The 20051-nt window shown below is 40.7% G+C and overlaps 3 protein-coding genes across 4 annotated transcripts in view; 2 read left to right on the forward strand and 1 right to left on the reverse strand.

The window, feature by feature from the left end:
- The first annotated feature begins 34 nt into the window (after nucleotides 1–34).
- xk (X-linked Kx blood group) lies at nucleotides 35–9179 on the forward strand. Its single transcript, XM_022740381.1, has 3 exons — nucleotides 35–1944; nucleotides 6264–6526; nucleotides 7889–9179. Exons 1-3 carry the CDS (start codon nucleotides 1700–1702, stop codon nucleotides 8815–8817), a joined length of 1437 nt encoding a protein of 478 aa, XP_022596102.1. The 5' UTR covers nucleotides 35–1699; the 3' UTR covers nucleotides 8818–9179.
- A 967-nt stretch (nucleotides 9180–10146) lies between these two features.
- On the reverse strand, nucleotides 10147–13169 carry dynlt3 (dynein light chain Tctex-type 3). Of its 2 annotated transcripts, none has more exons than XM_022740383.1 (5): nucleotides 13059–13169; nucleotides 11664–11705; nucleotides 11456–11579; nucleotides 11282–11359; nucleotides 10147–10984 (listed from the first exon to the last, which is right to left on the reverse strand). In XM_022740383.1, the coding sequence occupies exons 1-5, from the start codon at nucleotides 13083–13085 to the stop codon at nucleotides 10914–10916; spliced, it is 342 nt and encodes a 113-aa protein (XP_022596104.1). In that variant the 5' UTR covers nucleotides 13086–13169; the 3' UTR covers nucleotides 10147–10913. The 2 variants fall into 2 exon arrangements, with proteins under 2 accessions (XP_022596104.1, XP_022596103.1); XM_022740382.1 differs by having other exon boundaries at nucleotides 11664–11708.
- Nucleotides 13170–15641: 2472 nt separating this feature from the next.
- The window catches only part of sytl5 (synaptotagmin like 5), a 38620-nt gene continuing 34210 nt past the window's right edge, over nucleotides 15642–20051 (forward strand). The window contains exon 1 of the mRNA XM_022740096.1: nucleotides 15642–15719. The gene's annotated coding sequence lies outside the window, so the exon portion shown is untranslated. The remainder of the gene's footprint in view (nucleotides 15720–20051) is intronic.

Below are 20051 nucleotides of genomic sequence, written 5' to 3' on the forward strand. Positions count from 1 at the left end.
ATAATGGTCATTTTAATGCACTAAATTAAATTTTACTGATTATAATTCCATCCACCATTAATATAATATTTGAAAAATCAAAATATCCATATTACAGGTTCTGCAAAAGACCGTCCCTGCCACTAGATGTCGCACCACACCACCAGCACTTCCGGCCTCCCATCAGCAACAGCCCCCCCTCCCCATTGAAAACAGACATTAAACATACAAGAAGAAGAATAAGTGAATAAAGTTACACTGTACACACCAGAGCCAACAGAAAACAATCCAGCCTCAGTCATTAGCCAACGCTAGCATCGTGATATGTTCCACTCCAATGCTTGCAGAAAGCCAGCTAACGTTTGCCGGGAAAAATCAGCTAACAGCAAGTTAGCTAACGTGATCTCACTGATGAAAATGACATGTAATGAACTTCCGGAAGTTAGCTTTCACCCATGTTTCACCTGAACGGTGCTTACTGCACCGTGTCGTCTCACACGTGGCTGCCGTGGTGTCTGGGTGCTTATGGGTGGGGAGGACCAAAGGTTTAACACAGGCGTTGCAGGTACCTAAATAAAGAACAGAAAAGCTCAGCTACAACAACACAGAGGCCTGACTTCGTTCTCTGCTCAGGACGCCATTACTCCACATATTTTTACATAGAAATGAATTATTTTGCTATATTGTTTAAAATCTTGCTTAGATAACCTTACAGAAAGACATGTAGGAAAAATAAAGCTATCTAAGTATGCTACTGAAGATTAATTGTTTGTACACATCTCTAAATGTTGACAAATGTAAGGGGCTCAATATAATTTACAAAGTCAGTGGTGGGCAGGCTAATTCAACAGATGGGTGAGTTTTGTAAGGTCTGGCAACTTAAACCTGACTCTTCATGTCACCAGTGCTGATAGTCTCTAAACCTTACTAATAGTCTTTAGTTTTTAGCAACAGGTTATGTGTATTTATATGGCCAGGTACCATACAGTTTACAAGTGTGATCTAATTTGTTCCTTTTATTCTGTCCTTTTATTTAAGAAATGGAAAGTGGAGAGATCTGTGAATGTAAAACAGGCTTCTCTCACTCCATGCCAGGGCCTTCAGTTAAGTCTGTTGCAGATAGTTTCTGTTGTGGAGACTGGAGGTGAGCCAGGACCCCTGTGGAAATGTTATTTTAACTTGAGTGGTTTCATCCTGTGTCATTTTTATGCTTTCTTTGTGTTCAACGTTATTTATAGTTTGTTTTGTTGTGTTGTGCCTGCATCTTCAGGTCCCACGTTGAGTTTAATCTTAATATTGGCACAAATGTGTGGAATGTTTTCATGACGGCATCAAACCAACCAGTGTTTACCAAATGACACGGATCATTAGTTATGCTACGGTTTCCTCAAGCATCGTGTCCTGTTTGCACAAAATAGAAACTGCCGACTGTCTGCAGGGCCTTATCTCCTCGCTGACAGGCGCTTCAGTGAGCGCAGCAGAGCGTAGCGCCTCTTGCGCCCCCCGCAGTCTCTCCCCGGTACAACAGTTGACTGTGAAAACATCCTGCCTCTCTCCAATCGCTGTTGAGCTGCTGCTGCGGCGGCGGCGGCGTGCCTCCGACACAACGGCGTCCCGTCTCTTGCGGGTGACTGACAGACTGCTCGGTGGGAACGTTATGGATGAACGGACCCTGAGCGAAGCAGCGCGCCGCATTCCTCAAATGGCGGAGTGAGCGAGGATGCGACTCCCCAGTTCCATCTTTGTGTCGGTGTCTCTGTTCACGGCCGAGACCACGGCAGCGCTTTACCTCAGCTCAACGTACCGGTCCGCCGGAGACCAGATTTGGCAGGGGCTCACGCTCCTCTTCACGCTCGTACCGTCCGTGCTCGTGCAGCTGACCCTCACCTTCATCCACCGGGACCTGAGCAGGGACAGACCGCTCATTCTGCTGCTGCATATCCTGCAGCTTGGACCCATCGTCAGGTCAGTGGTGGCTTGTTTATTTCTGTTTCACTCATGACTGTGCCCCCCCCCCCCCCCCCCCCCCCCACACAGCACACACACATCACACAGAGGGAGAAGAGAGCGAGAAGCCCCTGTATACCGTTGGATTATTACTCTCCACCGTACCGTTAAACGTCTATTATAACTCACAGGTGTCTAGTCCATGGATGATTTTTCTCGTTACAAACATGTCCGGCCTGTGTGCACATAAGCTGCTTATGGATGGTTTGATGAATGGATTGCGCACATGCTGTTGTTGTTATTTTCCCCGGCCTTTTGTCTCTAACTCGCTGCAAACATGCTGGTGCAATGAATGTATGTCTGTGCCATTCAGTACGGAAATAAAAGGGTGATCAATATTCCCACTGCTCATCGATATGTTCCATATCTACCCACACAGCTGTTAATGTGCTCAGCCACCACTGTCAGTGCACTTTCACTAAGATCTCCTCCTCACAGTTTGATCACCTTCAGGCCATGGTCTCACAGGCCAAGCTGTGTCTGATTTATTCATGACTGCTCAAGACATGAAATCACCCACCAGGCCAACTGGAGCACATGAAGAAGCTGACATACATATATACGTCGTGTGGCTGTTACACACTGGTGGAGGAACCTTTTAAACATCTGTGCACAAGAGCTTTAAACCATAATAGGCCTGGTCTTTCCCTGTGTAAGCCCTCCCTTGGTCTGGCTGGACCATCTGCCTCTGCTATAGGAATCTGAGCCTAATCCTACATCTAGAAAACCTCCCATACTGAACACAGATATGTTCTCAAGTATACAAGCAGCAGGATATGTGTGTGTGTGTGTAATCACATGAAAACCTATTCATCCCCTAAAATATGGAAACTAGACCCGCAACAATTTGTCCTTTAATAGATTAGCAGATTGACAGTGACTGTTTTGATAATTGCAAAAAATATATATATATTTGATGTTTCCAGCTTCTCAAATGTGAGGATGTGCTGCCCTTCTTGTCTTATATCATATTAAAATGAATCTCTAAGTTTGGCGTTGTTACTTGTCTTCAAATAGCTTCTTTGTCCATCAACTTGACATTTTCCAAAATAATTAATAATAATAATAATTCATTAAGACCAGCAGATTAATTAATAATGAAAATAATTATTGGTTACGACCCTAATAGAAACACACAATTAGAGTTTAAGTACTCAGTCAGTAGATTAACAGACAATTAGTCATCAACTTTAATGGTAAATCCATTAATGTTGTTTAATTGTTTCAGTAGCCGCAGGGCAGCAAGTAGCTAATTGATTGTTACATTATTTTAGGCAGAAACAAACATTATTACAGGTTACACAGTAGAAAATGAAAAGTAAATAAATATATATAGGGAGTGCCAAAAACAGGGATGATATATATATACAGTGTGTGTGTATATATATATATATATATATATATATTTACTAAAAATCTAAACAGGCACTTTTGCCGACTTGTATATAGTTGAAAATAAAAAAAAGATCCTGAAAGGAAATCTTATCTTCCAACTGACCTTTTAATCTACTAAGCATTGACTCGCAGCATGTTTTCTCGACTAGCCCATTTATCTAGTCTTTGACATCTGGAGCTATAACTATTGTAAAGTTATTTTTATTAAGGTAAAAAAAAAAAAAAAAAAAAGCCCAAACTTCACAGTTTCCAGCTGCTCAAATGTGAACATTTACTGGTTTTCTTAATCATTGTCATCAGTTCAATGAATATACCAATATACCAATACAACAGTTTGTTGTTTCAATAACTGATTAATCAGTTAAGTCAGTTATTACGTACAGTGCTGATTGTTCTCTGGTTCAGGGCTAAAATGTGTAAAATGTGCTGCTTTTCTCTGTTTTATATCATTGTAGATTCAGTGTCTTTGATGTTTTTTTTTTTTGTTTGTTTTTTTTACAGTTTTCAGACACTTTGTCGCCCAAATGATAAACTGATTAATCAAGAAAACAATGATCAGAGAAATCTGATAATAAATATAGTTGTTTATTGCAGCTATAGGCTACATGTAATTATGACTTTTCACTCTGCTTGTGAATATGAACAGTCAGTTTACAAACAGTTGAACTGACGTCTCTCGCAGCATGATTATTCCCCAGCAGTGGCCTGTGTGAATCTGACCCTGTCTGGTTTGTTCCCCCTTCAGTGTGGATTCGAATGATTCTTGTTCAAAATTCTACATCTTTCCTCAGTGAAGAGCAGATCTAAGAATAGCACATGTCGCTGCTGGCTCCTTATCTCTGACAACACAACCGGAGAGAGAATGTCCGCCTCTACTGCTGGTAGCACGCAGCACTTCCTCCTGTTGGGCTCATCCGCCTAAAACAACACTTAGTCCTTATCATTTTGTGTCACAGCAGCAATGACATTCATCTGTTTGTTTTTGTTTTCTTTATTCCAGCATCCCCTCTAATTAGCAACCCTATAATTCTTCATGACTGGGCATTGTGTGATCATTTCATCCGTCACTACTCTGAACAGAAGTGGAGTTTAATCTGTCTGTTAAGTGTTTTTGTCATGAGAACATCTTGACAAAATAATCTTTAGCTTGAAACAGTTAAATTCAGTTCAATTTAATTTTATTTACATAGTGCCAAATCACAACATACATTATCTCAAGGCTCTTTACAGGGTAAGGAATATTATAGAGAGAAATCCAACAGTGAGCATAGTGAGCAAACACTTGGCGACAGTGGAGAGGAAAAACTCCCTCCACTCATTAACATGATTTACTTACTTCTCTTGCATGTTTGAGCTTCACTGTTAAAGGTGTGTATGTACGAGCTGATTTTGTGCCATCACAACTAGTTTCAGAAGTGTGATGAGTGTGAAGCTTGAACCTCCGCCGCCCACTTAAGGTGCAACAGAAACAAGCTGTAAACACAACACTGTCATCTTACCTTTTAAGTAATGAACACTACACTTTATGAAGCGACTAAGTCCTCCACTTTAGCCGCTACCAGCTGCTCATTGAACTCTGTTTAGATGTGTCCTCAGAAAAATGATTTCCAGTCTTTACCAATGCTTCGTATCATGATGCATTTATTCTCTAGTGTCCATAATCTCCAATTTCCATGAACTCAAATATGTTCTCTGTAAAGTTAAACAAAAAACAGCTGTGAACCAGGTTGTCCAAGAGCAGTTAAAAACAGTTTGCTCCTTTCCAATGAGCAGCACCTGTGATTTCTGGTTTATGGCATACGCCTCCTAGTGCTTGAAGGAATATCACACAAATCAAATACACACTCCCACACTCTCTGTTAGTTCTCTTACTGCTAGTGAAAGAAATATCTGGCTCTTCAGCTGCTAAATGCTCCAGTTAACTGTTTCTAACTATGTCTGTCAGCTGTTTGGTGCTGAGCAGGAAGTGAACGGCTGCTGCTGCAGCTCAGAACGACGCGATGGGAGCAATGAGTGAACCAAAACAGAAAAGTCGCAGGCTGGAAACCAAAACTCTGAGCTGAACAACACTAAAAGGCTCCACGAGCTGAGATTATTTGTGGGTTTGTCAATGTGAGCGACTTCTCTCACAATCAAGTAGTAATCTGATTGATTGTATTATTAAAAAAATATTGATTATAGCTTTAAGTTAAGATTATTTTGTCAGAATCTGGATGTTTTGCAACCTTCACTTTCTTCTTCACCTAAAGACACAAACACATCCACATAAAACATGCTGAAGAGAGAGAGTGCGGGACTGATGTTCATCATCTGAAAACCAGCTCACAGACTCCGTCTCCACAGTTTAATGTATTCATATTTCTAATTAAGTCAGTGATGTGTTGACTGTGCGTGTCTCTCCAGTGTAGTTCAGACTGTCTTGCAGCACCCCTGTGGCTTAAATCTCCCTGCCTTGCTGTTTCATTGGCACTGTGTATCGGCGCTGCTTTACCGACACAGCGCTGCCTCGACCTCTGGCCCTCCGCCCACATCTGCACTTAAGTGCTTTTTGTATCTCACTGGCTGATGTCTGACTGTGACTCTCACTGTTACTGACAGATCTTTAGACATTCACAATAACAGAAAGCTACACACTGGTTTAGATATTGATAATGTTGGTAAAATTACCTCCGGCTTGTTGGGCTACTGAAGCTGAACTGCAGCATGTCCGTCATTGCCTGTTAGATCATCCTTTGTTGGAATGACATGAAATTGAAAGACATAATTGACAGATTCATTGATCATGAAAAGGTATTTGCAGCTACTGAGTTCCTCTAAATGACCAATCAGAAGCGTCTGCAGCTCCTAATCATCTCTGTTCCCCTGGTCTTGTTGCACTGCAGGTGTCTGGAGGCGTTCTGTATCTATGGCAGTGTGGGCCGAGTGGAGGAGCCTTATGTCAGCATCACCAGGAAGAAGCAGATGCCCCGCGGGGGTCAGTCTGAGGAGGTGGAGCGGCAGGTGGGGCAGGCGGAGGGGAAACTGTTTACACACCGAGCAGCCTTCGCCCGCACCTCTGTCATTCAGGCCTTCCTGGGATCGGCCCCCCAGCTCACCCTGCAGCTCTACATCTGCGTCCTTCAGCAGGGGATGTCCATCGGTAGAGGTGAGTCTCTGGGCTCTTTTCAGCTAACTCCGCTGAGAAGGGAGGCTGTCACCAGTCCACAGCTCCACTGTGATGTGGGCTGATCAGCAAGGCGCCATACTGGAAATAAGAGGATGGTGTTTTCATGAGTCAAAGTGGCGTTATGTAACTCTGATATCGAGGATGGAAAATGGTGAATCTCTCTGCCAATTGGTGCAGATCTGGGGTCAGCCTGTTTAACTGTGTGTGTGTGTGTGTGTGTGTGTGTGTGTGTGTGTGTGTGTGTGTGTGTGTGTGTGTGTGTGTGGTGGTGTGCGTGCGTGCGTGCGTGCGTGCGTGCGTGCGTGCGTGCGTGCGTGCGTGCGTGCGTGCGTGCATGCGTGTGAGAGAGCCAGCATTTCTGTTCCTGAGAGATTTACTAAAAGGTTCACAGAGTCAATCCAGGACATCTGGTTTTTGAATTAGGACAGAATAAAAGAGATTATAAATACAGTAAACAAGTGTTATTTCCTCTGCTGCTGGTAGTCTTGACACTTCTGTTTCACACTTATTGAGTCAACAGCTGCTATGTGAGCTTAAAGGGCAGGTTCACACTTTTTCAACAACAGTCAGGGGCCCATATGTACAGTAAAACATTTTTATTGCTGCTCCAACTCTTTCATACTAACAGATCCCTTCATTATATGCTTTCAGTGAAGTGATGGGGGAAAAAATTCATCCATCCTCAAGTGGGTCTCATCCAAAGTTAGTCTTTCTAACACAACATTGCCTCCTCAAGGATCTTTTAATGGACAGGAGGAATGAACCAAAAACTGTCTCAGTGTTCATATGAGCACCCTAATGTTTTAACCCTCTGGAATCTGTCTGATCCTCAGTGAACACATGGCTTTATTTACTCACCATGTAGAGACGAGCTGAGAAAACATTTTCACTAATCTACCATCACACACAGACAAAAACACACTGAGAAGTCACATTAAAATAAACAGACCGTATTATAGTTGTATTACTTGCATTTCTCTGCTGTATTTGTGTGTATTAATAGTGAAACTATATTTTTTACAACCTAGAACTGTTTTTATGGCTCCACGCCAGCGACAGCTAGGGCCAAAGGCATTGTATTTTCAGGTTGCCTGTGTCATATTTCACGTATATTTGGTTCCTCGCAGCTTTATACTTTGATAAATTGACTAAGTGAGACGTCAGACTTGATAAAAGGGAACCATGCATATGGGTTATGACAGTTTTTAAAAGGTGCTAAACAAAGACAAAAATGACTGCATAGAAAGAAAATGAACTGAAATCAATCTGGACTCCAATATAAAAATGTGACTCTATCCTTTAAATTAAGGATTTCCATATTTCTCTCTTTTTCGATGTCAGGCACCCTGATGGTGATCTCCCTCCTTTCCATTGTGTATGGAGCACTGCGCTGCAACATCCTGGCCATTAAGATCAAATATGACGACTATGAAGTGGACGTCCGGCCCATGGCTTATCTGTGCATTTTCCTGTGGAGGAGCTTTGAGATTGCCACCCGTGTGGTGGTCCTGGTTCTGTTCAGCTCAGTGTTGCAGCTCTGGGTCCTGCCCGTGGTTCTGCTGAACTTCCTTGTTTTCTTCCTCTATCCCTGGATCCTGTTCTGGCAGAGCCACTCACCATTCCCTGAGAATATAGAAAAAACTCTGACCCGGGTGGGGACCACCATCGTGCTTTGCCTGCTCACCTTCCTCTACGCCGGCATCAACATGTTCTGCTGGTCAGCCGTGCAGGTGAAACTCAATGACCCGGACCTCATCAATAAGTCCCAGAACTGGTATCGCATGGCCGTGTACTACATGTTGCGCTTTGTGGAGAACGCCTCACTGCTTCTGCTGTGGTACATCTATAAAACTGACTTCTACAATTTCATCTGTGCGCCGCTGCTGGTGCTACAGCTCCTGGTAGCCTATGCCATCGCCATCTTCTTCATGCTGGTCTTCTACCAGTTCTGTCATCCATGTCGGAGGCTCTTCTCCTCCAGCATGACCCAGGGCCTCTGGAACTGCTCCTCTCTTCTCTGCCTGATGTGCAACTCTGCTTCTCCGCAGAACAGGCCAATAGGAAAGGCCGTCCTGGAGCCACCGAGCCCCACGGAGCCAGCGAATGACAGAGCCCGTGACACAGCCAGTGACACCACGGACGACATGCCAAATGACACAAGTTATGACATGCTCAACGACACAATCTATGACATTCCTAATGAAATGGGCAATAATATAGAAGGTGGAATCAATGGCGACGTTAGCCTGAGTGTATCCTGCAATGCTTAACGCATCACAGTTGTTTGATGTGCCATTCAGAGGAGCGACTGTCACAGTTATCACACCCTCTGTAACCTTTTAAGTGCCACATGGATCCCTCTGTGAGTTGAGTTTACATATTAAAAACCTGTGATCTTCATCTCGCACGGTATATCTCAACTCTGTCGCCTGCTCCTCCCACATGAAGCGAATGTGTCCTTAACTCGAGATCTGTCCCGGCTGCAAACATGCACAGCGTTCACTCGTGTTAACCAGCGTGCAGAAACACAGCAGAGGTGGTGCTCACCCATCTCACCAGCCAACACCTTAACCCGTCATCCTGCAGCCTTTAATACAAATAAAAGCCCACGCCATGGACACCGCCATTTTTTTTTTTTAGGTTTGGAGACTGTGTCCACTTATATGCTGCATTACTGATCACAAGGAGCCATGCATTTGAATTGATTGTATTTAGTATATCTCTTTAGCATGGAGGTGTGCATGTGTGGAGCCTCTGATGAGGTGTAACTATAATTCTCCGGGGGGGGGGGTGAGGGGGTGAGTCTCTTTTGTACAGGTTTTTTTTTTTCTTTTTCTGGAGACTCCTGCTAGTTTTACGGCTGCAAGCAATCAGCTTTTTTACTCCTTGATAAGAGCTTTATCATTAACGCCACGCTGCTTCTGTGATGTATTTGTGCTCCACACATTGTTTAAGAGCCTGTTCGGTCACCAAACACGTCACTGTAAAGCACGCACATCGGCAAGCGTAATGTTTTTGCACGTTTACAAAAAGGATTTAAGTGACTTCGATTCAGCCGCTGAGCAGCAACAGCTGTTGTGATGTAAAATGCTTCTGTTTGGATGTATTTGTTTTTCTAATTCATGCTTGTAACGTCTTTCAGCTCTGCGTCTGTGTCTCATCTGTTACAATATTTACACCGAGTGTACACACATTGTTTGGAATTGTAACCAGTATATTTGCTTTTTTTTCTCAATCTTTTAATGAATAATTCTGTGTGTGAGAGGGAATGTCAGTGTTTGTTTTTGCACTAACTCCTTTTTGCAATGTATCTGCAGAGGGATGACAACCTCGGGAATCACATGAATGCTCCTATGATATTTGTACAAATAAGACAAGCAACCTTTGAAGCCAAAAAAATACGAAAAACCTACGGTACACATCAAACATTCTCATACATAAAAAGATAAAAGGCATTTAAAAGATGAAAAAAATCAAAATAAATTTATATTTCTATGTGAAAATTGTGTGTATTGTTTTCTTTTTAGCTGAGAAGCACTCACTCTTTATGATCCTGTGCTAACCTCTAGTGGATGAAAGACCAAACTGCAAATCAGTCAGTTTGTTGAATATATTTAATGACTCCACAGTCAATGTTCAGACAAATAAATTCATAAAACGGTTTCAGTGAACTCAACATACAGTTCAATGGTAAAATTCCAGGATTTCTTCAGGAAAAGTCTAGAAAAAGTGCCTTGGTTGTTTGGACTGACCATTAAATGACTCTATCCTGGAAATACACTCTTATCTGCACAGCTACAAATACATACTAATATAAATATTAAGAATATTAACACAGACTAGTAGAAACACTTAACGTAAGTAGGTCGGTATCTACTAAAAAACAACTTGTCTTAAGGAATGGGCAACTTTCCTCTACAGTAACACCTCAGTCCTGTATGGAGACAAAATATAAAAACAAATGAAGTTCTACATTAAAGAAACATTACAGGGTCTTGGGACAATTTATGGAAATAGTTGATGGATCACAATATTTAGTGTTCACTTTTTAAGACTTAAAAAAAAAAAAAAAACTACATTTTTTAATCCCCTAGCTTGCACTCTGACCATGAGTTTGGTCCCTACAAAGCAACATTTTCTCACAGTCAAACTGGCCCATGATTGCAGGCTGTAGACTCTCAAAACACAACTCTTATTCATTCTGAAGTTTTGTTTTCCAAGCCTTTTTCCAGGGGAGAAAATAGACTACTTGTAGATTAACTTCCACCAGAGGGTCTTTATGGCTTCTTGGTCACGTGCCATTTAAAGCGCAGCTGCAGTCATGACGGTGTTAGAAGACAGAGCAGAACACAGCTCTGTGCCGCTGTCACAGCGCCACAGCGAACACACTGACCACACAGTACATGGTGCGATTCTCCCACCTGACCGTGCAGCTTCCTGAAAGAGACAAACAGCAGGAGAAATTATACTGAGGTCTACAAGGAATGTCTCATATTTGTTTCTGTTTCTCACACCCAGATATTAGAGCTGAAACCATTAATTGATTAGTTAATAACAAATATGATATACTATTACTATATACTACACAATTAATCATTTTATATCATTTTTTAAATTAGTTTTCAATCAGATAATTTACAGTTTAGTTTTAAATAATAATTCTGTACAGCTTCAGATTAAATTGTTATTTACGATTTCAAATGATACCAGCTCTAATTATATGTTGTCTCTAACCGTCAGTGGCAGTGTCCCAGTAGCAGGAGTTGGCTGTGTGGAGACCAGCACCGCTCTTCTGCATGATGGTACAGTTTACTAGAAAACACCAGAGACCACATGTTTACCATCGCATACAAGCTCTACATGTCCTTTAGGCTTCGTGTTACTGTATATCATAGACAGTTGGCTCACCCATGTATTTGAATGGCCGTCCCTGTTTCACCAGGTGAGTCAGAGAATGCTCCACTATACTGGCCGTCCACTGGTTCACTTTACTCTGATTATAATCTGTTCCACCGATGACACCTTCAATACACTGAGACAAAAGCACACATTACGCTGTTGTCGCATGAAAGAGTTGATTTACAATAAAATACAAATACCAGCGATTTAAACTCACCTCTTTAACTGAAACACTGGCATCATCAGAGTTGAAGACAACCTGCTGGATAATTGGAGAGTTAGTGGTTGTTACTGTGTTGTTTTATTCCAGTTTTTGCATCAAGAAACCGCCTGAATTATTAATTATTAATCAAATTCAATTCACAAGTCAATTAGTCATTAGTTAAAAAAAGATGACACTTTATGTAAAGTACAGTATGGAGACTGTGACTTTAAAGTGTTGATGTGATTTTATTTTGTGTTAGTGTTATGGAGTTTGAAAACACTTGTGGCACATTGAACAAAAGCACCTGCCAAATAAATGTAATGTGAGGCAGACTTGGCTTCTACACTTGCAGAGCATGTCATTGTGTGTGTGTGTGTGTGTGTGTGTGTGTGTGTGTGTACTGTATAGCATGCACACTCATATCACACAAATCCCTCTAGAAACAAGCCTCTCAACAATGTCTAATCCTGAAGTGAATGTAATCCTTCTTACTTCCAAGCTAAATTGAGGATACGCAGTTTGAGTAAACTTTGTTTTTAGCTAGTGCTGGAGCACCCTGCTCTACTTTGCCAGGACCCAGGAGTGCTGTGTGTGTTTCTCAAAGTTTACTGTATGTAATCTGGTAACACAGTACTGTTGTTTGCAGAGTTAAATGTGCTCGGCTCAGAACAGGTTCTTTCACCGCAAAATTAAAACCTACAAAGTATAAGCATTGTAATTTATTAGAAAAGTGAACTTTCTACTGAAAAGTGTGTATTATGATGATGGCGATAATAATGTCAAAAAATATCAAACCTGGAAGACAAATGTGTGACTATGGATGCTTCTAGCATTTAAAAGGTTAAGATTTAGTCACTAGCTCCTGATTCTCAGATGTCAGACCTTCCCACCTGCTCATGAACACACCATAACAAAAGTCCCAAAGAGCATTTTATTTATCAGGGAATTCAATATGAGGTTTTCAACTACAATTCTGACATTTCAACAATCAAGACCTCTGTTTAATGTCAGACAAATACTTAGAAATAACACAATAACAGCTGTTGGGTTTGGTTATCAAATATCTCACAGTACATTGTACATATATAAACTTAAGTGTCTCATCAACCTGAGCCCCATTGACTGATTCATCAATTCATCATCAACTGAACAGGCTGTTTCAGTGTGAGTGAAACACACAGACCCCCAACTGTGACTGTAGCAGTGACTACTATCGGTTGATTTGTTAATAAAATATTCTGCTAATAATATGAATATAAATGCGATGATCTGACCACACCCTGATAGAAATACTATTAGCTTCAGCTAGCTGGTTTAGCGAGCATAAGCTAACTAGCTATGAAGCGTCCTCTGTAGAAATGACTGCGGACGTTTCGACACATCAGAACTAAAAACAAACAGTTTCACCTCTTCTCCAGAGTTATACTCCTCCATCGTTACTGACACAGACACAGCTGTCTCCTCTGTCTGTATCTGTCTGCTGCTGTCCAGTTATTGTTGCTGTCTACTTCCTGTCGTTCACAGACAACGAGCACAGACAAGACACTTCCGGTCCTCCTGAGGCAGATCACTGTGTGAGGGTGTCGCCTCCCTGTGGCTGAACTCACACACACCACAGAGCCAGACCAGGATCAGAGTGTCTCACAAAATACTATAAATCTGTCTGTGTCTTTTTCAGGGTCAGGGGGCCCCTGTGTCTGATCCCTTTTTTTGTGTGAGTGAAATGACTACAAAGATGCATAAAATGACTGCAAAGTGACACACAAAGATACATAAAACGACTATGAATATACACAAAACAACTATAGACATACAAAACGACCACAAAGAAACAAAAACAAACAAATTCAGGAACAAAAGAACCACAAAGACATGTAAAACAACCACAAAAACAAAATGAGTTATAATAGGCACGAAATGACACAAAGACACTAAACATCCTCCAGCATGTAACCCAGTATTAGAGTCCCTCAGTCAAATATATTTCTAAACTGTTAACTGTTTTAGTTCATATTGAGCTCATTTGTTATAAAGTTGCGTTTTTTCTGAGACAAGAAACAATTAATTGACAAGTTCAGTGACAGAAAATAATAAAATATACTGAAGCATCAGCAGAAATGTGTTTAGAGTGTTAAAGGTAAGAGTAGTCATCATATTATATACTCATTAGTTAACATATTACTGAACATAGTTACATTTAAATGTGCTATAGTTTGTTGTAACTTAAATTTGTTTCTCTATACAACTGAGTCATGGGTTAAAGGTTCAGTGCAAACCCAGTGTGTATTCTGCATAAACATCAATAAATTCAACTCTCTTCTGTAACACATCCAATTATGGGCTGGGCTCAAACTTCCACTGTAATCACATTATGCAAAAGGAAGTTCTTAATATTTGGAAATGGGAAAATTTGCTGTCTAATTGCATAATAATACAAAGCAATTAGTGATTCAATTCCCTTGAGATGGTTTCTGAGATAGTGGACAATGTCACTGTAGCTGAGAAATAACTATGTGAACTAAAACATGTGAAATTCATAAATAAACCTTTATTTAATCAGATCAGATCTCTGGCAAATAAGATTTTATTGCAAAAATAAGAGACCTGAGTACTGCTGAAGAAATAAGAGCAGAGATAAGACACGACAAAACACACAAACAACATCAGAAACACACACACACACACACACACACACACACACACACACACACACACACACACACACACACACACACACACACACATACACACACACACACACACACACACACACACACACACACACACACTTATTTAAAAAGGTCAGAAGTTCAAATTTTAAACTGATCTAATAGGATGAGTTTTTTGTAATCCGTAACAGTGTCCACTGTATGAGAAAAAACATTCGAAATGTAATAATAAATAAAATATAAAATAAATTTAACCCTGTGTACCTACAGAGTATGCTTCACACGTGATACTATATGAGAGATTGTTCTTTTTAAATATGATGTTTTATATTTCACATGTGAAATAGCTGAAAAACATACGAAAAAGTTCGACACAATGTTTAACATATGTGTCAAACTAATTCATATGTGAATTGTGAAATATGCTTCACATGTAATACAGTAAATCCACATGTACTTCTTTGTAAAGATTGTGTTCTTTTTATCATGTATTGCAATGTGATGGTCATGACCAGATTTATTCATTCATTTCTATTGGTTTATTTAACAGGAAGACATTCATACACACTGCTGTTAATGATCCAGGTTTAACCAAACAAAAAACCAAAAAAAAAAACCCCCAATGTTACATAGTCGTCCTAAACAGACGAATAGCCTACATTTGAAATAGGGCAGAGCAGAGCAATAGGAAAAATGGAATATTAATGTTAGTGCTGTGCCGGGCATCAGGATGCTGCATTATTAACATGCAACACAGAAGCGTAGAACAGCCCACAGAGAGAAACATACATTAAAAACAGGCAAAAAACATAAATTACTGTGGCACAATTAAATTAAAGGTCAGAAGCTTATAGAGACTGAATGACAAAAGCAGAGATAAACGGAGAAAAAAACTGTCTTATCTAAACTAATATTAAATTATTAATATTAAGTGTTTCATATTATCAGCCCTGTTTTTCTTCCAGCTACATATACTGCTATTAAATAAACTGTCACTCTACATAAATACAGATTCCCAGAGCATCATGTAATGTACCACCAGTGACAACAGGGAGTTTCCCTGAACCTATTGTACTGCGGTATGATGTGCTGTTTTTTGACGGAAACCTCCTTTAATTGAGTCATTAAGTTTATTGCAGAAACAACTGTCGCATTGTCAGAAATATATAAGCCTTTTTGTGAGGATTGCGTGCATACACACACACACACACACACACACACCACGCCCCCTCCTGTCGGGAACACCCTGGCTGTGATATTCTGCCTTCAGACGGTGCCGAGGCGCACCGACACACTCACGCAGGCTACGGTTCCCGATCACCGGACTGACTCTCTTCTCCAGCCCGCTGTGCTGTGCTCTCCCGCCGGCCGGCTCTTCACCTCTGTCCGCAGCCGCCAGGTAAGACACCGCCGCTCTGCAGGTCAGCAGGGAACACGAGTCCGGGACACCAAACACCACCGTGTTCTCAGTGGCATATGGCACATATGTCCAGCCGCTGTCGCTTGTTTCCAGTTAATTATGTCTTATTTGTGTCTTTTCCTTGTTTTGGGGGAGGGGGCGGTCTGTTCACCATCACGACCGCGACCCCGGAGGACTGATCACATATCAGTGGGACCAGACAGCCCACTTCCCAGCTAAAGTTAGGCGCGTTTGGGCAGGTGCAATGCAGCAAAAAGACCCTTTTCTTGTGTCTTGTTGCCTCCGCTGGTATCGACGCTAGATATAACCTGCAGTCAACTCAGGTGAATTGAATAGTCTGTAGAAAATATGTATGAGATATGTTGCATTAATTAACTTGCTCCCAACAACCCAAACCGACTGGTGGAAAGGTTATGAGACCGGTCATAAGATTACTAGTGATAATATGGAGGGCAGGAGTTTGAAGAGACAGGCAGGGGATATTATCAGATAATCACCTGGGTTTGATCTGACATGTCCTTTCAGGGCATTGTTGAACAATGACAAAGAGTGACTGGAGAGAAACTGCTCTATTGTCCCTATAGTATGTTAGTGTCTCATAGTTGATCAATAATAATGACCTTGTCCATGGTAGTTTAATGAGGAGTCACCAGTATATCTGAGGGCTTTTCAGGGGTGTTTGGTGACAGACACACAGCAGTAGACTGAATCACTGAGGAGAGAGGTGTTTCCGCCATTTAGTCCCTCATTGATGGAAATGGGGTGGACAGAATAAAAGAAACACGTCTGTGTAACACACAAACTGCACCTGTGACTGCAGCCTCCAAACTGACCATGAATCCGTTAGTTTTAGCTGGATGTTCCTAATAAACTGACATCTTAGTGTAGTGTGGGGATGCTGCTAAATGTCAGCAGCGGTGGTTCGTTATCTGACATAATGTTCAGTAGGTGTACCAGGACTGGGGAGGTGTAGATTAGACCGGCTTCACTGATGAAGCAACATGCTGACCTCATTCCAGTTCAGAGGTGGTTTTTGCCTCAGTGTTGCCGGCGTTTTGCTTGTGTTTGATGCTCCCACTCGCAGCGCTTATGGGGAAAATGCTGGCATGATATCCAGTTGTGGGTGAAAATAAAAGAGATGGGAAAGATATGGTAAGATGTTGTCAGCAGGATTTGAAGCCTCTATTCAGCACCCAGAAATCCTGACAGGAAGGTTTGAGTCTTGCAGATTTGAATTATGATGATGCGTAAAGGATATAAATTACATTGGGGTTGTAGGAGTTGCATTTTTTTTTGTTCAATCAGTTTAGGGGCTGAAGCAAAGGTATATAACTCATTATTGTTGAATAACAATATGTATTTTTAGATAAATTGATTATTCTTTTGGTCTATAAAATGTCAGAAAATACAGAAAAATGTCTCAAATGGCCAAAATGACATGTTTAGGTTCCTTGTTTTGTCCAACCCCGTATCCAAAATTAAAAACGTTTTCAGTTTACTATCACGTAAGACAAAAGCAGCATGTCCTTGCAATTGAGAAGTTCAGTTGGTAGAGAAACAAGGAAATGTTTGGCTTCTTTACTTGACAAACAACTTAACGATTAATTGATTATTGAAAGTTTTCTGGTGATTGACTATCTGACTAATCAACTAATCCAATCAGCTGTAACATCCTTAATCACTGGTGTCCAAAAATCCAGAAAAAGACACTTAAATTCTTGCTCTAGCTGAATGTGAAAGACGTTTTATTTATAAAAAGCATAAAAATTTCACATCTGAGAAGCTAAACAGGGAAAAACATTTTGCTGGATTAAGACGGACTGAAAGGAGCAGTACAACGTGTGGAAATACACTTAATCTAATTCTTTAAACCTTTGTCTCATTATTAAAATGACTGTCAATTATTTTAGTGTTGATTAAATAATCAATTAATCCACTGCTTGTTTCAGCACTGTTATATTGCAGCACAGATTCATTATTTGGTCGAACACTAGCACAGAGTTTAGAAAAAGGTTTTCCCCTTAGGTCAAAACATGTTGACTAATTCATGGTTTAGTCTTATTAGTTATTTGGCATCAAGTGTTAGTCTGTACATTTTAATTGGCCAGTCAGTTTTAGCAGCCAATGTAGTGTGAAAATACAAAAGGCCAATTCAACCTTCCACAGAGGCTATTAAACCTGTCAGACAATGTGGCTGCTGGCCAAAGTGGCTACTTACACTGACAAAGTAGCCACAGACAATATTTAGCCAGGGCTTTCTATCAGCCATCATTCTTGAGCCTGGCTGGAAAACATTGTCTCTTTGTTTAAACAGCTGTAAATTAAAACAAAACAGTTGTACTAATGAGTAAAAATAACACCCATGAGTTCATGTGTTATCATCAGTTCCATTATGAAGGCCTGTAAGTGGATGTGATATTTAAGTAAGTCTCCTGGAGGATTACATACAGTATGAGCTTTTGTTCCAGTAAAATATTTTAACACCCCTGACAAAAATTTTACATTGCTGTTTTTTTCCATGAACAACAAGCTTTTGCTGCGTAAGATATCCTGCCATACTATAATTTGTCATAGTGACGCTTCCCCAAATTGGTTCATTTGGCTTTGGCTATAAGAAATAGATGCAGTATCTGCTGAGGCTGTTTTATCATTGTCACAGGGAGAATGCCTCCCTAATGATAACCAAGCTCTTATATAGCTCACACACACCCACAAGGCTAGAGGGGGAATAAATGGGTGAATAAAGGAGGAGAGAAGCCAGGGAATGTAGGGATTCCCTGATTTCTTTACATGCAGGCAGCAGAGCTCATTCAGTGGAGCAGAAAGAAAGCCCAGGGGAGTGCAGTCACACAGCATTAGAGGTCTGCAGTTCCAAGATCTGGCAAGTGTGTGTGTGTGTGTGTGTGTGTGTGTGTGTGTGTGTGTGCACCTACATACATACATCTACGTTCACACATACATGCATTATTATGGTTGTGTGTCAAGGCTGTAGCTCATGGTGCCAGACTGATGTGCTCTACCGTACAACCCCAAAAAACGTACTAAATATTGAGTCTGACTTTTTCGTGTCTGTTTTACCACCCAGAAAATATCATACCATTGAACTGTATCATTTTTTGTGAAAAAAGATTGTAAAATTTGCAGTACAAAACTGAGTCTAAACCCCAGCTGAACACAGTAAACAGCTAAAACAAGCTGATGATTTTTGCGTCAGATTAGCAGGTGTTTTGCTTGTGTTAGATGCTGCCAGTCACAGCACTTATGGGGATATCAAATTCATTCCTTTACTTCCCAAAAGCTGTCTCCAGCGGTGGAAGGCAACGTCAATGTTATCTCTTGTCCCTATCATGTCTTTTCTTCTACTGAAGTTAACACGATAACCAGTTAGCCCCAGCCCATCTTGTCACTTTCCGATAGCGACTCACTGTAGCCTCCAGTCTGCCCTGAAGATCTTACGCTTCTCTGAGGGCGTATTATAACCTTATGTCTTGATTGTGTCTCTTGTCAAGCCACAATCACCACCACCCGCCCCCTGGCAAGAAACCACATTCAGCGGCCCCTTTAAAGAGACAATCCCTCTGTGAGAAGATGTCAGCAGGAGGATTTGAAGCCTCTAATTTAGAACCACTGGTCCCGATAGGAAGGCTTGCATACATGATGCATGTAGGATGTACATTAGGGTTGCAATTAATAATTATTTTCATGATAAACTGCTCAATTTGTTTTTGATTAACGAGATAATTGATAAAATTTGAAAAATTACATATTTTCTGGAGTCACTGGTCCAAAGTCCTCCAATGCCTTACTTCTGACAGATAAGAGTAGATACAAAAGATATTGTATTTACAATGAGATAAAAGAGAGAAAAGCAACAAATGCACATTTAAGAAGCTATAGGCTAACAAGCAAATATTTTGAATTTCCCCTTGATAAATTTATTCACTTCACATTCATAATATTTATTCTGTTAACTAAATAATTAATCGGCTCATTATTTTTGCACTAAATAACATGTAAAATATGTAGCCTACCGCAATAACTTCTGTATCACAGCAAAACAGCAAACTAGCTAAAAAGAAAGAGCACTATCAAGTGAAACTAGCTGGTGACATAGCCATAGCTAGCGTTGGCTAACGCTAAAGCTAAATTTGCATACTGATTTTACCTAGCCTCTGTATTTGGAAAATGTTCATTTTAATAATCCAACATCTTGATTAATCCATATAACTGAACAAGGCAGTAGTTAGTAGTAGTATTGTGGACAGACATAGCTAAACAGAGATGCATTTAATCCCGACAATGAAGCTTTGT

Source organism: Seriola dumerili, unplaced genomic scaffold (genome assembly GCF_002260705.1).
Source record: "Seriola dumerili isolate Sdu_G_001 unplaced genomic scaffold, Sdu_1.0 BDQW01000052.1, whole genome shotgun sequence".
Classification (NCBI taxonomy): Eukaryota; Metazoa; Chordata; class Actinopteri; order Carangiformes; family Carangidae; genus Seriola; species Seriola dumerili.

Bases quoted from the DNA above. Each gene is read 5' to 3' on its own strand.
- xk (XM_022740381.1), top strand. From the start codon at position 1,700: ATGCGACTCCCCAGTTCCATCTTTGTGTCGGTGTCTCTGTTCACGGCC. The intron at 1,945-6,263 runs GTCAGTGGTGGC...GTTGCACTGCAG, and splicing joins CAGCTTGGACCCATCGTCAG to GTGTCTGGAGGCGTTCTGTA. The intron at 6,527-7,888 runs GTGAGTCTCTGG...TTTCGATGTCAG, and splicing joins GGGGATGTCCATCGGTAGAG to GCACCCTGATGGTGATCTCC.
- dynlt3 (XM_022740382.1), bottom strand. From the start codon at position 13,085: ATGGAGGAGTATAACTCTGGAGAAGAG. The intron at 11,580-11,663 runs GTGAGTTTAAAT...CTTTTGTCTCAG, and splicing joins CCAGTGTTTCAGTTAAAGAG to TGTATTGAAGGTGTCATCGG. The intron at 10,985-11,281 runs GTTAGAGACAAC...TGTCTCTTTCAG, and splicing joins CTGGGACACTGCCACTGACG to GAAGCTGCACGGTCAGGTGG.